At 40.6% G+C, this 15019-nt stretch overlaps 2 protein-coding genes across 6 annotated transcripts in view; one reads left to right on the top strand and one right to left on the bottom strand.

Annotated features, from left to right (window-relative positions):
* Window positions 1-11037, bottom strand: part of tdp1 (tyrosyl-DNA phosphodiesterase 1) — a 31112-nt gene extending 20075 nt beyond the window's left edge. The window contains exons 1-9 of one of the 3 annotated variants that reach the window (XM_035380612.1): window positions 10645-11037; window positions 9859-10465; window positions 9673-9716; window positions 9496-9551; window positions 8743-8839; window positions 7305-7339; window positions 5217-5309; window positions 576-746; window positions 305-383 (exon numbers count right to left, since the gene is read on the bottom strand). In XM_035380612.1, coding sequence (XP_035236503.1) covers window positions 305-383; window positions 576-746; window positions 5217-5309; window positions 7305-7339; window positions 8743-8839; window positions 9496-9551; window positions 9673-9716; window positions 9859-10465 — 1182 coding nt within the window. In that variant the 5' untranslated portion in view covers window positions 10645-11037. The remainder of the gene's footprint in view (window positions 1-304; window positions 384-575; window positions 747-5216; window positions 5310-7304; window positions 7340-8742; window positions 8840-9495; window positions 9552-9672; window positions 9717-9858; window positions 10466-10644) is intronic. The other 2 variants (XM_035380632.1, XM_035380622.1) reach the window with 2 other exon arrangements.
* A 299-nt stretch (window positions 11038-11336) lies between these two features.
* The window catches only part of efcab11 (EF-hand calcium binding domain 11), a 43486-nt gene continuing 39803 nt past the window's right edge, over window positions 11337-15019 (top strand). For 2 of the 3 annotated variants that reach the window (XM_035380650.1, XM_035380644.1), the window contains exons 1-4: window positions 11337-11555; window positions 11858-11953; window positions 12455-12503; window positions 14358-14489. In XM_035380650.1, coding sequence (XP_035236541.1) covers window positions 11481-11555; window positions 11858-11953; window positions 12455-12503; window positions 14358-14489 — 352 coding nt within the window. In that variant the 5' untranslated portion in view covers window positions 11337-11480. The remainder of the gene's footprint in view (window positions 11556-11857; window positions 11954-12454; window positions 12504-14357; window positions 14490-15019) is intronic. The other variant, XM_035380651.1, reaches the window with a different exon arrangement.

Raw genomic sequence — 15019 nt, 5'->3', positions numbered from 1 at the left:
TGTAGCTAAAATGTCAAATGGAGTAAATGTTAGGTCTAATTAAATAATTAGGACCACAAGTTGGCATGAAATCCAGAAACAGGTGCCGCACTTCCTTGCCTACGTCTGATCAACAACTAAATCAGCCTGTATAGCCTGGAAAGCCACGGGCTGTTCTGCATTAAACTTTTCAGTGGAGCAGCTTCAAACTCAGAAACGCATTCAGGAACTTCAATGGAAATAGTGAAGAGGGGAAATATATTTCAATAAAGCCTTTTTAAACATAAAAAAAAATAATGAATAGTGTGAGAGGCAGCTCCCCTACCTTCCTCAGTCTCAGGTGTCCCCATCTTTCCATGTCAGTGCCTTGGTATCGCCCAGGGGCAGAACCAATCAGATACACTCTACGGAAGTGAAAGGGACAAATACGTCACGTGTGCCCATTTCTCTCCTGTCCCAAACTCTCACTGAATGGGATCTGCCAATCTGCAGAATGTCTGCATGAACGAAGGAACAACCACCACCGAAACTGGCGTGCAGGGGTCGGTGCGTGGGGGTGAGGGATGCTGCCAGTGCGGCAGGAGAGCCGGCCTCACCTGGTTTCGGACAGGTCGTGCTCTTTGATGCGCTCGATCCACTCGGCGAGCTCGGGGGCGCGGTAGGCCTCGAGGTATTCGATGAGGTCGCGTTTGAAGTTGGTGGGAGACTCCCCGGCAGAGCCAGGGCTGCCCTCTGGCAGCCTGGGATACAGTGGGCTCAGCCACAGCCTGGAGGGAACACGCGGCAATCATAAGTAACACGTTTTTAAGTGTAGGCTCAAAAATCTCCATCTTAGCCAATCATAAAATATGTAGCAACGATGCTACAGGAGAGCACTGCCTCTGCAGCAAGTCTAGGGCCAACTGTATATGACCAGCTCGCCCTCACTGTCCGTGTAGCAGTGCAACACAGATTCTTTCTATACAACACCTGAAGACTCCGCCCATTTCTCAGTACCTACTCTACACTGCTCCTAGCCTGTTCAGAGATAGTGTACTGTGTAGTAATTCAGACTGTACTTTAGATTATTTACAATTCAGACTGTGGCTTAGACTATTTTCTTTTACATTTCTCTGGGCTTGTTGTGGATGTAGTCTGCATGCATTTAGAATGTGCACTCTGTAGAAATTGTAATGTAATGTAAAAAGGTGGATCAGGATCACAGAGCTGTCAGATGAGCTGATCTGACTGTGCTGCTGTCCTCTCACTGCATGTGAATGATCTGGTTTGCTGTTCTGTGCTGTACTGGGGCGCTGTCAGTCCAGAATCGCTGATGTGGCTGTGTACACCCCTTTCTTCTAATCCTTTTGATATGCTGTCATAGCACAGCACCCTGGGGGATTTCCCACAATACACTCGGGCTTCTACGTGATCACAGACCGCTCCAGCCCAACCCGCTCGCAGTACAACATGCTTCGCCTCGCTCGTCTCAACTGCAAGCTAATGTACACGTCTTGGACTGTCTGTTTTAATAGCTAGTTTAATACCTCAGGCTATAATTTTCCCAGCAACTATGATTATTTGCTCTGATAGATGTCCCATTACCTCCTTATTACCATTTAGCTGTTCTTTAACTATTGATACTGGGCCAGCCAGCGGAAGAGGATTTCCTCCCACTGGGGAGTTTTTTCTCACCACTGTTTGTCCCCCCCCCCCCCTTGACAGGGGAGGGTTTTACCTTGCTTGCAGTTTTCTTGGGGATACAGACTCAGTTTTGTAAATCTCCCAATTCCTGTTTTTGTCTATAAAGCCTGTTTCTGCAAAAAGTGCCCGGCAAATAAAACTGAATTGAATATGCCAGTGCTCACTTTATTACATTACATTACATTGCAGGCATTTAGCAGACGCTCTTATCCAGAGCGACTTACATAACTTTTTTTTTTTACATAGCACTTTACATTGTATCCATTTATACAGCTGGATATATACTGAAGCAATGCAGGTTAAGTACCTTGCTCAAGGGTACAACGGCAGTGTCCTTACTCGGGAATCGAACCTACGACCTTTCGGTTACAAGCGCAGTTCCTTACCCACTGTGCCACACTCCGTCCTTTAATCACGGGACAGACAACTGGGGCTTTATGAACTAGCCGCTGGACTAGGCATTCAGCACATTTTGCTTAGTCCCAATCAGCAATTCATTAGTGCTGCCTGGTGGCTTCACCCAGTATGAGCCTCTGGAAACCTCAGTGACTCATCATCCCTACAGTTACACCACCAGCCCTTTTTCTTTAAGGGGACAGTCACGCCTGCTGCTCGTCAAATCTGAGAAGCTAGATTTCCTTTGCGTTCCTTTGATCAGAAAAAAAGAAAAAGGAAAAACCCAGCTTGAGAGCTCAAAGAAGCGACTCTATGCCATTATTTCAGATCTGGAGGGACGGAGCCATCCGCTACCACTGGATCTGTGTGAGTCATTACACGAGAACAGCTGGCACTGTGCAAACCCCAACGCACCCCCAACTGAACGAAAATCTGCCTGGCAAATCAAACCTCCGGGGCAGAGACACACATGAATTAATATTAAAGGAAAGACAACAGCAGCCGAAAGATAATAGAATACAGCAAATCAGAGAGAGAAACAGCCGAGGGGAGGGGAAGGCAGGCCTTAATCACATTAATTGTTCATCTTTCCATTCAATGTTTTAAGATGAGGTGGAAGATGGCAGATTAATATGTGGTTCAGCCTCAGAAAGAATGACTTAGAGGAAGACAGAGAGGAAGTGGCAGCTCTCTAGTGGTTGTAGTATTCAGTAAAAGGCTGGACAGAGAACGGGTCTTTGGTGTCTTGTGACCTGACCCCAATGGAGCATCACGTGCAGGGCACTATATAGACAACATCTTCTTGATTAAAAAAGTACAATGGGTTTGCTGAAGAAGGCAGAGGGAAGACTGCTACGCCTTAGTCCTGTAACCATGGAAATCTCGGGTTACCAGCCTGAACTGGCACTCATTCTACCATTTTCAAAACGACAGTGTGTGTAAGTGATGAGGCCAAAAAACATTGAATCTTGTGCAATAGGTTATTCTAATAAATTCGTCCAATAGGTTTCGCTGCGTAGCGGTACATTTTTCTTTACATTTATTCACTAATTGCATTAGCAGTCTATGTACTGAAGAATAGATATGTATACAAGGACAGACACAGACACACACACACACACCGACAAGCACACATACATGCATGCATGCATTATTTCCCCTCGTACACATTACTGTCCCTTCACAGATTATCAACTGTCACTACTTGCACACGTAAGCACTGACACTCACACACACAAATACACACACACACAATACATACACGCGCACACACAAACGCACACGTACACACACACACCAGGGCCATGCAGTATTCCTGCATATTGGTCCCACTGATTGCGCTGTTCTCTGAACTGAGCTGGTGAGGACACTCTGTCCAGACAGGGGCCTGAGAGACACACTGCGGCAGGACTCCTCTCTGTTTCCACATGCATGGTAATTAACACTCATTACAATATTAACCACCTTCAGCTCGTGTCTGAGCTCCAGTATAGTGCATATGGACAACAGAGAACAAAAATGTACATTGAAATACAACAGAATCCAAAGATTGATAAAATAAAAAATAAAAAAACAGAAATTTAAAATTGTTTAGTGAACTGTAACAAAACAACAGACCATTTTAGCTGTTCTAACTGTACAAGAAAACGGACAATAGAAGGGTTAAAATAACTTTGTCAATGAACATGAAATTCTGCGGATCTGAGAGCACAGGCCTGAGGCTTAAGTCACACTCACAGTATTGTTCATTACCATTAGCCCACTGGCTGGCGGTGGAATGTCAAACATTATGATTTGTCCTTTGTTGCAAATGAATGTGGTTTTGCCAAAGGTGAGGCATGCGCTGAAAATTGGAATGAATTTAATTCCACACAGTGAGCACTATGTTTGCAAGAGAGCTAATGAGAAATGAATTTCATAGATGCAGGACTAGGTCATTTTCACCCTGAACTTTATCATCCATCAGCAGCGCTGTGAAATTAACATTTGAATAATATGCTCATTTTTTATGTGATAATTACAGCGAATGACATTTTGCACTAAAGGGTGTAAGATTTCCTTTTTTTACAAGGCTTCTCAAGTTTAGACAAATGCATGCACGATTTAAAGTGATTTAAATGGTGTATGAACAGTGAGATAATGAAGGCACTTCCCTTTATCCAACCATGTACCTGCAACAGAATCACTACAAGCAAAATATACCGTTGGCTTAAGAAACTCATCTATTCTGCCGCCTAATGTATCTTATTTTGGAGAAGTGCACTTTCCCCAGTATTCTTTAAATAGCTGTTCTGCAGGCTGTCATGGAAACCATCCGCGTATCTTAATATAAACCTGTTTATGTGTGATACTCGTTTCAGATGTAAAACAGATGTGTTATTGGTTGCACTCGATGACATCAAAGCAGGGAAGCTGTGTTGGATTAAACAAAATGTGAAAACAGGAACGCAGCATAAAAATGTGATGCCTCCTCACACATTACCGTTTAGAAGCCCAAAATACTGAACAAATACTATTTAGATTTGAAAAATATACTCACATACAAACTGTATTAATTCCAACCAGAATAGAGTGGAAACATGGACAGAAGCTAATGGTTCCGAAGGAGATTTCTGATGCAGAATTGATGAATTTGTTTTGGATGCTATTGATTTTTTGGGGTTGATGACCCAACCGGGAGAGTATCAAAGCCCATCCATGGTTGTAAAATGCTCAAACAGCGAGACCGTCAAGGCAGAAAGTGTTTTGCCTTGAGAAACTAAGCCCCTTGAAATAACCACTCTATGTTACATTAAATAGAATGAGAAAACCACCAAGCCCTTCTTAAAAATACTAAATGAATTAAATTTTCCAGTTGTCTCCAAATGTCATTACATTAGACACCTTCATTTTTGGTCATAGTGTTTCATCTGTTGCGATTCTGTTATTTGGATATGATTTTTTAATACATTGTAAGGGCTGATATGAAATAGTCAGGCAAGGAAACTGTAGGATTCAGCATTTATTCACCCTACAAAGATGGGCTAACGTTCCTAAAATTAGATTTAGACAATGCCCCACACTCTTCCACAGCCACAAGAAGGTTCCATTCTACAGTACAGCCACACACTGTAAGACACCCATGAGCACACCGCCATCAATGATGTCATTGCTCTTACCCCTGTGTCTTCTGATACCAGTCTGCACGGATGAGGTTAGATGTGAGAATCACAACGCGGAATCCCTCCTCATACCAAAGCAGCATCATTTTCCTGAAAGAGAAAGATGCGGCGTGTCATCTTTCCCACCCGTGACACGCCTCTCCACCTGGAACTGATGACACCGGTACCGCAGACAGGTCTTTGAAAATGCACTGTCTTTAATGTGACACTTTAATACAAAGCAGCTTTGAAATGCAACAGGTGGCTTTCAGAGAGCAAGAAGGGAAACGCTCCAAGACTAGTTCAAACAAGTACACCACAAAAACAAATGAAATGTTCAATGAAAATGTACAGCTGGAAGCATAAAGAGGAGCACGCTGTTGAGCCAGCTGTTGACGAGCCAACAGGACATGGTATTTACGTAGTTTACATGTGATCATTTACGTATACAACAGAGTTTTTTAATGTCCCAAGGTGTCCAGCTCCTGTTTAAGTGGATTTTCAAACTCTCCCAGTTTTAAAACAGTTTTCAAATATTCTGCAATTTTCTGAAACTGTCTAAACACTCATCACAAGAAGAATTTAAATTGCATTTAAAAAACAAGACACCACAGGTGTGTTAGAATAGGACTATTTCAGAATGCCCCCACCCTTCATTTAAGTCAAGCAAGCTGTTTTCACCAAGGGGATCAAAAAATATTTAATGCTCCTCAGGCTTCTTTCAATTGCCCAAGTCTTGAATAAAACATGCAAAACATTAAACAGATGAAGGAGAGAGTCAGAATTCTGCTTATAAATATGCAATCATGGAGAGGCTTATTTTTGTTTGATATTTATTACCAGATACAACTAAACTGTAGTCTGAGCACCGCCATTCAAAATCACCTGCATTCAAATGGATGCCAACCTCCCGCACCAATTACACCCCAAAATCAACATTTTCAGTGGTTCCTGAAATGTACCTTTCTGCCATTACAACATAATGTATTTTATTAATTACTTACAAACTTTTTATGAAATTAGTTTATGGATCTGAGGTTGTGCATCAACATGAACACAAGAACAGAAAGATTAATTTCACTGGCCCACTGGCTCAATCAATAGCTGGAGTTATTATCAGTATCCAAACAACCTTAAAATGTTAATTGGTCCGATGATATTACAATTCAAGCATTATCAGTATTTTGATTACACTTAAAATAACCTGCCAACAATCTTTAAAAATGCATTTGATATGCATTATACAGCAATAACACATTATGGATAATGATCCTGAGTGTCTTTCTCAAATGTCACCTGTGCCAAGAATGAATACAAATGTGAATTTAACACTGAATACTGAAATAAATCACATTTACCATTGTGTTCCCATTTTAAGATTACGGATGTGTTGCCATTAATGGGTAAATGACATATTCTCCAATGAATAGATTCTTACTAAACCACAGACACACATATACTTGTGTGTGAAGGTCAGCAATTTAAAGCAGACACGCTTAAAAAAACGATTGTGGCCAACCAAAAAAACCACCAAAGACGTTAATCTCACATTTTATTGTGATCGTATACCACCCTGAAAATAACCCAACATAACTGTGACCATTTAGAGGACTGCCCTATGATGACCCTGGACAGACTTACAAGCCTTACAACTACCCAGTGAGCTGCAGACAGGGTTAAAAAGATGATCTTCAGGGTGGTACAGGTTAGCGTTCACCGCACAGAGGTTATGAGCTGTTGGGTTCTGCATTTACCAGCGGTTTACAGATGTACAGTATGGCATCGGCGGCTCAGAAAATCTGCAAAGAGCCAGGGCCAATATTTTCAGCCCTGTTGCTTATGCGAAATGGCGACTGGGTGAGCATGGCATGACCTTTCATTTTCCCGACCTTTTCTCCCTGTAGCAAAATACATCACTGGTGCTAACGCATCATAGCCTTTAACAGTGCCGTACCTCCAGGGAGGAATGCTAAATCCTGAAAGTGTTTCTGTAATACTGTCCTAGCTAAGCAGTCGACACGTAACCCTGGGCAGCTTAGCCCTGCGGCTAAACAAATCTATGTGGAAATACAGACAGATTCCTTATGGTTAAAACAAAGCACTTACGTGTGATGAGTCCCAAAAGCTATATCCAATTTGGCCTGCAAAAACAGAAAATAAATCCAATTTATTGTGCACTGTGCAATGAAACCACCCAGTTTAATTAAATTACAAGAATACACCTGCCAACGGTTGCATTTTCATGTGCTGAATAGGAAACTCAATTCCAGCCACGTCTTAAATTTTCTCTGTAAAGCCTTGTAGGAACACAGCATAAATAATCACTGTTAATGAATTATAAAATAATTTTGTGATAGTCAAATAATTGAATGTAATGATAAAAAATTAATAAATTAATAAGTGATTCTATATATTACAAAATACATGAGATACATATAAGCTATAGAAAAACTTGAATGCTTTGCCCGATTTACCCAGGCATCCTTTATACTTTGTAGCTTCTTTATTTGGCAGAAACATGACAGAATGTAGAAACATACTACAACTGATTAACAATAATACTGCATTTAAAAAAAAAAAAATGCCTTACAACCCAATCATTTGTTACTTTTATATATATATTTCTGAATAACTAAAATGAAAAAGACACAGAAACATGCTTGAAGGCCACAAATGCTGAACTTTCAGAGCTTTAAGATGAACAATAACGGCAAAACAGATACAAAGTTAAAGACAGTTTGTATAATGCCTAGATAATTACTATAATTTGATCATTCATATTATAATGCCCCACAATAAATCACTATGTGCCATGCAACATTATTCACTTTAATACACCATTATCCAGTGTGCCTTACATAACTGTAATTTAATGCACATTACCTATTTGTACCAAAGCACCTTTATCTCAAAAGAATAAGAGCCTCACCTGGGGATTTAGCTGGCAGTGTTCAAGTAAAGTTCCTTTCGCACACACCAACACCAAATTACTCAAGTGTAGAATAAATTTGGTGGATGCTCGAACCAAATAAGCTTTCAAGAACATCTCAGGGAATAGGTCAAAAACAGTGTATTGTCACAAAAGAATGACCCTTTTTCGGTAAAATTACTTATCTTGCAGCTGGATGCCTCCCTCAAGTGGAAAAAGGTAAGAATTACAGCATAGCCCAGGCTCTTAAGTGGACCTTAAGTGAAGACAATAGCAAACTCTTCTGAACTATTGTCCCCTAACTGAGGCCGTAAGGAAGTATTGCGTGTACAAGCCTTGTAACTGGAGCGTGGCAGAACTGATTCACAGGAGCAGCACTACTCTTGTGTCCTTCTGCAAGGATACTTAAGTTGAACTGCTTCAGTAAACATGCAGCTGCCTAAATGGATAAGTAAAATAGAATCAAAGCAAATGGCACAGAGTAAGGCCATCTGCTTAACCAAAATTAGCACTAATGAAGTACCTCACACATTCACATTACACATAGATGCTAACATCCACAGATGTGCACATCTTTCGGTTTTGTTAACGTATGGAAATATCAGAAAACAGTACCTGGCAAAAACGGATGTGGCCATAAGGCTGAGCTTGCTGGATTAACCTGGCCTTGGATTCACGTTTTTCCCCGTGAACAATCATCACCGGCTTGTCCCTTCAAAACAAACATGACAGCTTGCCAAATTCAGTGTTGAATATTAGCCATTTGTTGTTATTTAAACGTCTTGGATTTTCATACACTCAGAGCAGGTTAAAATGCAAAATTGCAGAGAGTAAATTCACACCTTGTCTCTTTACTGTGTTCACAATCTCAGCTATAAAACACGAACGGAAAAATTCTAGTTTGACAATCAGTTGGAACTAGGAATTAACAAGAAGTTTGTTAACTGGGATGACAAAACATTAACCTCAAAAAAGTCAGCAACGAAATGTTATTTAGTTTACGGAGCCAAAGCCAGCTTAATTACAGAAATTAAATAAAAAAGAAGAGAAGAAAACCACAGATTTTCTGCTGGCTGGCTTTATTCCTCTGTACAAATAACCTGCATTCCAGCAGACTGAAGTTGCAAGTTTGTGCGTCACATTTTCACAAATCACTATTGGTTTGTGATTGTTTCCCACATTTTCATACAATACTTGATCCACAACACACCGGTTAAATGTTGAATTTTAGTCGTCCATCTAAATATTGTAATTAATTTTAACTCAAAATAAAAAAGCAGCCGCAGAAGGAAGTAGATTTGCAGCAATACCTAAAGTACTGTACTGTGGGTATACTTTAGGGATGGAAATACCACATTGCGCATTTACCTGAACTCTGGTGGGTATTGCTGTACCATCCAGGGGATATCAAAGCAGTAGTTAAACTGAAAAGGGTTATGACAGATTATTTAGTCTTCTGTTCCTTAAGAAAATATCCATATTTACTTGAAGGTCAAAGATACATAAAAGAAGGAATATAGCAACAATAAACAATGTATCTGGTACCTGCACAGATTCTTTCAGAGTTCCAAAGAGGGGAGAGAGAATTTCTGAAAAAAGAAAAGAAAAAAAAAACTACATTTAAAAATGATTTAGAAACAAGTAAGATATTTAATCATATCAAAGCCTTTGAACTATCGATTATGATCTAATTCAACATGGGTATTTCTTGCATGAATGCAATTACAGTACCTTTAATGTGCAAAGCCCCAGTGTTGTACTTCTTTTCTATACCGGTCACTTTTGTGAGATAAAATCGAAACGTGCTTTCCGACGGAGGCAGGCTGGTTTCAAAGAATTCTTCAGCCTCTTCCTTGTAGTAAGAGGTACCATGTGGACTCGGTGGTTGCTTGTCTTCCACCTTCTTCCTCTTGGGACTTGGGCTTCGCCTTTTCATCTGGCTTCCAGAAACAGAGTCGGGACTTTCGTCATCACTGCTGGAAAGAGCCCAACCAGACTCCTCCGTTTCCTTCTTCCTTTTGACAGCAGGAGATGGAACTTTGGTTTCGAACTTCACAGGATTCTGCTGATTGCTATGGGCCGCTTGCCTGGCCTCAGAACCAATGGCTTTGGAAGATATCGACGAAGAGCACGATTCAATTTTAATGTTTGTGTTGGGTATGGGGTCCGATTTCTGGCTCGTGCGAAAAGAAGCGTGTGTATTTTTTGAGCCCCCTTCTGTATCAGCAGGCTCACGTGCACTCAACTGCTCTGTGGGCTTTGACACGACAGGAGGTGCGTCTTCCTCGTCATCGCTGCTGGACATTGTCCACTTGCCATGCTGGCTTTCCTGTGACATCTGTAAATACAGTATACATCGACTGTTGGTAAACAGGTGAAGAGAAACTACACATTTAAGAGTATGTTTAGTCGTGTGCGGTTATTACTGATAACACTTATTTCGCATTCATTCATTTGACGACCTTATCCATACAGATGAAAAAATAATAATAGTATAGTGCATTGAAAGGCGTGTACCTCAACACGTGAGCCCCTTCTAATCGTTATCGCTTTTTCGCTATAGAATGATCCAGCTAGGTTGCACAGAATACTATCGGCAAGGTATGCACAATTTTTTAAAACTAAATAACTGGTTGGCTTGCTAGCTAATTATCGATCTATAAATCATGCAAACTTACGTACAGTAGTAGCTAGATAGTGGCGGGAAGTTGTCTATGCTTTCTTGCTAGCCTTCGCCGTGAAAAGCAGGCTACCAACAATTAAACATATAACATTTGAGTGCGCACTAATTCTGAGACAAATATGTTACAGTAGTTAGTACAATTTAGTTTCAGAGATGTCTAAATGAACTAAACTTTCCCACGAATAAGATCAAGTTGCAGTGAAGAAGGTGATACACTGGTGCAACAATGTTTTTCTTCCCGGGAACACGTGACGTAAAAATGATGCTCCCCGAGTTTTTTTTAATAGCAATTCAACAGTACGAAAACAGTACATCACCAGTCGCTAGACATAGGATTTATACGATATAAAACATAAATACAAAACACACTTAGTGCATTCAAATTTACAGCTAAAAATATACCGTTCTAAACATATCCGTTTCAATATTTGAGAAGCCATAGCTGAGCTTGGGGGTAGCTAAATTAGCCAATTACATTCGTTCTACTGACGTTGTCATACTGCACAGCAGTATTGGATGGGTAGCCAGCTAACCAATAACGAGCTTTGTTACAGTTTCCATGGGAAACTGAAATCACACTCATGTCCTCCTTCGTCCGCAACTTTGATGATACTAGCAAAGAGATTCGAAATAGCGACTAGCTAGCAAGGCGAAGCTTATTCTGTCCAGGATGTTTTCTTACACACGTCAATTTACCAGACAAGAAAGAGAAATTACGGAAAGTGATAAGAAAATGATTGCAAGGGTAAGTGCACGTCTGGAAGTTGGAACAGGTGCAACTGTTTTTGCTGCACTGCCACAAACTTCTTCCTTCTGTTTCACTTGCTGGAACTAACAAAATGCCACCTTGTTGGCGTTCGTATTACTATGATTGTATCTACATCATCATGCTAGCTAGACTAGTTATTCCTGAAACTATACACCTGCGCCTTGTAAAATGACGTTAAATTACACATAGAGCACCGATGCTACTACCACATAATGGTTGGCTGCAATAACATAATTCTATCGATAAGTATAAATGCATGCTTATGATCGGCTTTTGAGGTTTTTGAGAAGTGTGACGAGGACAAGAAGGGGTACCTGAGCAGAGAAGATGTGAAAATGGCAGTGGTTATGCTGTTTGGATACAAACCATCAAAGGTATGCCTGCCTGTAGTTGTGCCGATTTTCTCTTGCTGATTGACGTGGCTTAAAAATATTGCACTGTAAATACCACCTGTAACGTAGGCTGGTTCTGGTAATGGAGAACGTGGCTTTATGGCCACTGCGAATCGATGAATTTCACTTATTCATTTTTCAGATATGTATTATCTGGTAATAATTTCAATAAACGTAACCCAAACCCGCAACAAAAATACAGAACAACCTTTTGTTTTGGTCTTCATGTGTACTTTCACGGTAACTAGTCGCCCACCCGTGGTAGAGGTATTCAATGAGTATCGTGCTGAACCACGAGAGGGCGCCATTGTATTTTCTTTTAAGGTCGGTCATGAAAAATGTGTTTTTAATGAAATCTTGGGTAATGTTAGTATTAATCGTCGATTGATGAGATTCCACTCATCACGTTATTTCCAGATTAACGTGTTAATATGTAAGTTTCTAAATGTGAATTAAATAAAACTGTGTTTCTTGTCATTGCAGTCAGAAACAAACTTCTTCATGGAGCATGCTCTGCAAGGCAATTTGCCAGGTACTTTGACCATATTATATATGTAGTTCCTAATACCTAGAGCACCTGCACATATGCACAATGACTGCTGCTGGACATATCTGATAATTATTTTCTTTAACTGGCAAATTCAGTGAGCCAGTTCATTCCTGCTCTCTACTATTTACAATAATCTACCCCAGTGTGTTTATTTTAGAAGCATACGAGCAGTACTTGTTGTGTTAAATATAATTGATTTATAAGGTAATTCACCTTGAAATAAAGGATAAACTGAATAAATAAAATGCATATGGCATGCTTTATATTCTCGCATTATTGATGTGTAAATTTATGTAAATCCATGAGTGATTCTAGATCTACATCAGCCATGTTGTACTGAAGTTGTTTATGACGTAAATAGATTTATTGCTGAGATTAGAGAATATCAGACGGCTAAGAAAAACCTATGAGCAGTCATCACAACATTGTGTTTAATACAAGGGAAACAGATGAATTCAGACATGAATATAAAGATATTAACATGTCCACTAAGTAACTCTTAATTGCATTTTACAGTGCAATGGACACTTATTTGCCTAAATATGATAATATTCTTTTATAAGATATGCCTTGTTGTTTGGAGAGGAACCTGTAATTGGGGCTGGGGCTGTAACTCATGTATTGATATAAAAGCAGTGTTGCATTGTCAAATGAAATATCATGGGAAAAACCTTGTTCCATTCCATGAGACGGAAGAGGACTGAAAGGGAAGCCAGACATGAATTTGGTGTAATCGTTTTAGGCATTGCCAGTAATTAAAGAATCAGTCACAAAAGGCACCACGTAATTTTGGCGTGAAATGCATACAGGCATTACAGGGCCTCTGACAGGCAGGAACACTGAAGAAAAGGGGTTGGCTAGACATTTTTTTTAAAGGAAGACATTAAATGGTTGAAGACCTAGATTAGTAAGTAATTTGTCTCTTGTTTTAAGCCACAAGCAAATTGCTTTTGTATACTGCCCTGTAGGAAAGCGTAAGATAATCTAGTTAAAGTGGCGTGCTGGTGTGATGAAATATTCTGCCATTAAATCTTGCTCAGAGCAAACGGCGAATTAAATTGCTCTTCTTCTGTATTTCATGTGATTACTAAATTAGTGATGGTGGTGGAATTGGGGGTGTTGGTAGTAGTGTGGAAGCCTTGGCTAGACTCCGTCTCCGACAGCGTTGGCAGACACTCACACAACACAGGGCCATTTAAGGTCCCCCCCCCACTGCATTTCATTACTCCTGCATGTATTTAACATCTCTCTCACACACTCTTTCACTGTCTCTCTATCTCTCTCTGTCTCCCCCTCTCACACACACACTCCCTCATTCTCTCTTACTTTCTAACTTTCTCCCTCTTACTTTTACTCACTCTCTTACTTTCTAACTTCCTCTCTCCCCTTCTATCTCTCTCTCACTGTCTCTCTTTCTCTAGACCCCCCCCCCCCCCCCCCCCCCTTCTCGGCGTTTGAATCGGCTGTATGTTATTTTCCACAGGAGAACAGAGGTAGCGTATCTGTCAGCGATAGGACACCGATGTGCCGCTGCCTAGTAACACTTGACTTTGAAGAACAGTTCATGGTCTGGCAGTTTTTATTTTCCCTTCTCCCTGTGTGTGTGTGTGTGTGTTTTTTTTTTTTTGCACTGGACGTTGTTGCTCTGGTCTCTGGGGAATCGGCCGGTCAGTGCGATCTTCAGAAGCCCCCGCTCAGAGGAGGCTCTCGCGCTGTTTATTCCTGTTTGAAATGCGGTGATGTTGCCGCGCGGCTGTTGGTCTTGGCTGACAGGCCTCTCTCTCTCTCTCTCTCTCTCTCTCTCTCTTGTTTCGGGCTCTGTGTGGTCTCGCTCAGCGCTGACCCGGGATCCCCGCAGCAGCCTCAGCGGACGGGGACTGCCGCTCCTCGAAGTCTCCTTCTTTAATAAGATAAACCTGTCAGGACGCATGCGAAGAACTCGCACCTCACAGCGAAGAGCTAAGTGCGGTATGCGGCTAAAGCAGGCGGCTGCTATGCTAACTGATAATTGCACTTTTCATTTCTGCCATAAAGAAGAGATTAAAATGTGACAACTTCATTATCCCCAAAAGGGAAACTATCTGCAGTATACAACAACAAACATAAGAAGACATCATTCAGGATTAAGGTAAACAGAGCAGGACACGGGGTTCATCAGAAAGGCATATTTGGCACTGTGGAGGCCAGTGTGAACTGCAGATATGGGTCTGAAAGTAACTGTGATATGAGCTGAAAGCTAGTTTCATGGACAGTGCAGTTTTGGACTAATGATGACTAATGAGAACCTTAATGAAAAAATAATCAGCGTTTTATAATTATTAATACCCTTCCAGAGAGATCTAGCATCGTTGGCGGTCTTTTAATGTAATGAATCAAGTGTATTAGGAGTTCTTTATTCTTTCTTTTTAAGACACTATTCTAATTATATTTAGAAAAAAGATAATATAATCGGTTGATATACTTTTTCATACCTTATGATTCAAGATTATGTTTACAAA

This window comes from Anguilla anguilla, chromosome 1 (assembly GCF_013347855.1).
Source record: "Anguilla anguilla isolate fAngAng1 chromosome 1, fAngAng1.pri, whole genome shotgun sequence".
Classification (NCBI taxonomy): Eukaryota; Metazoa; Chordata; class Actinopteri; order Anguilliformes; family Anguillidae; genus Anguilla; species Anguilla anguilla.
Note: the sequence above shows the minus strand (reverse complement) of the source record. Positions and strands in the feature narration are given on the sequence as shown.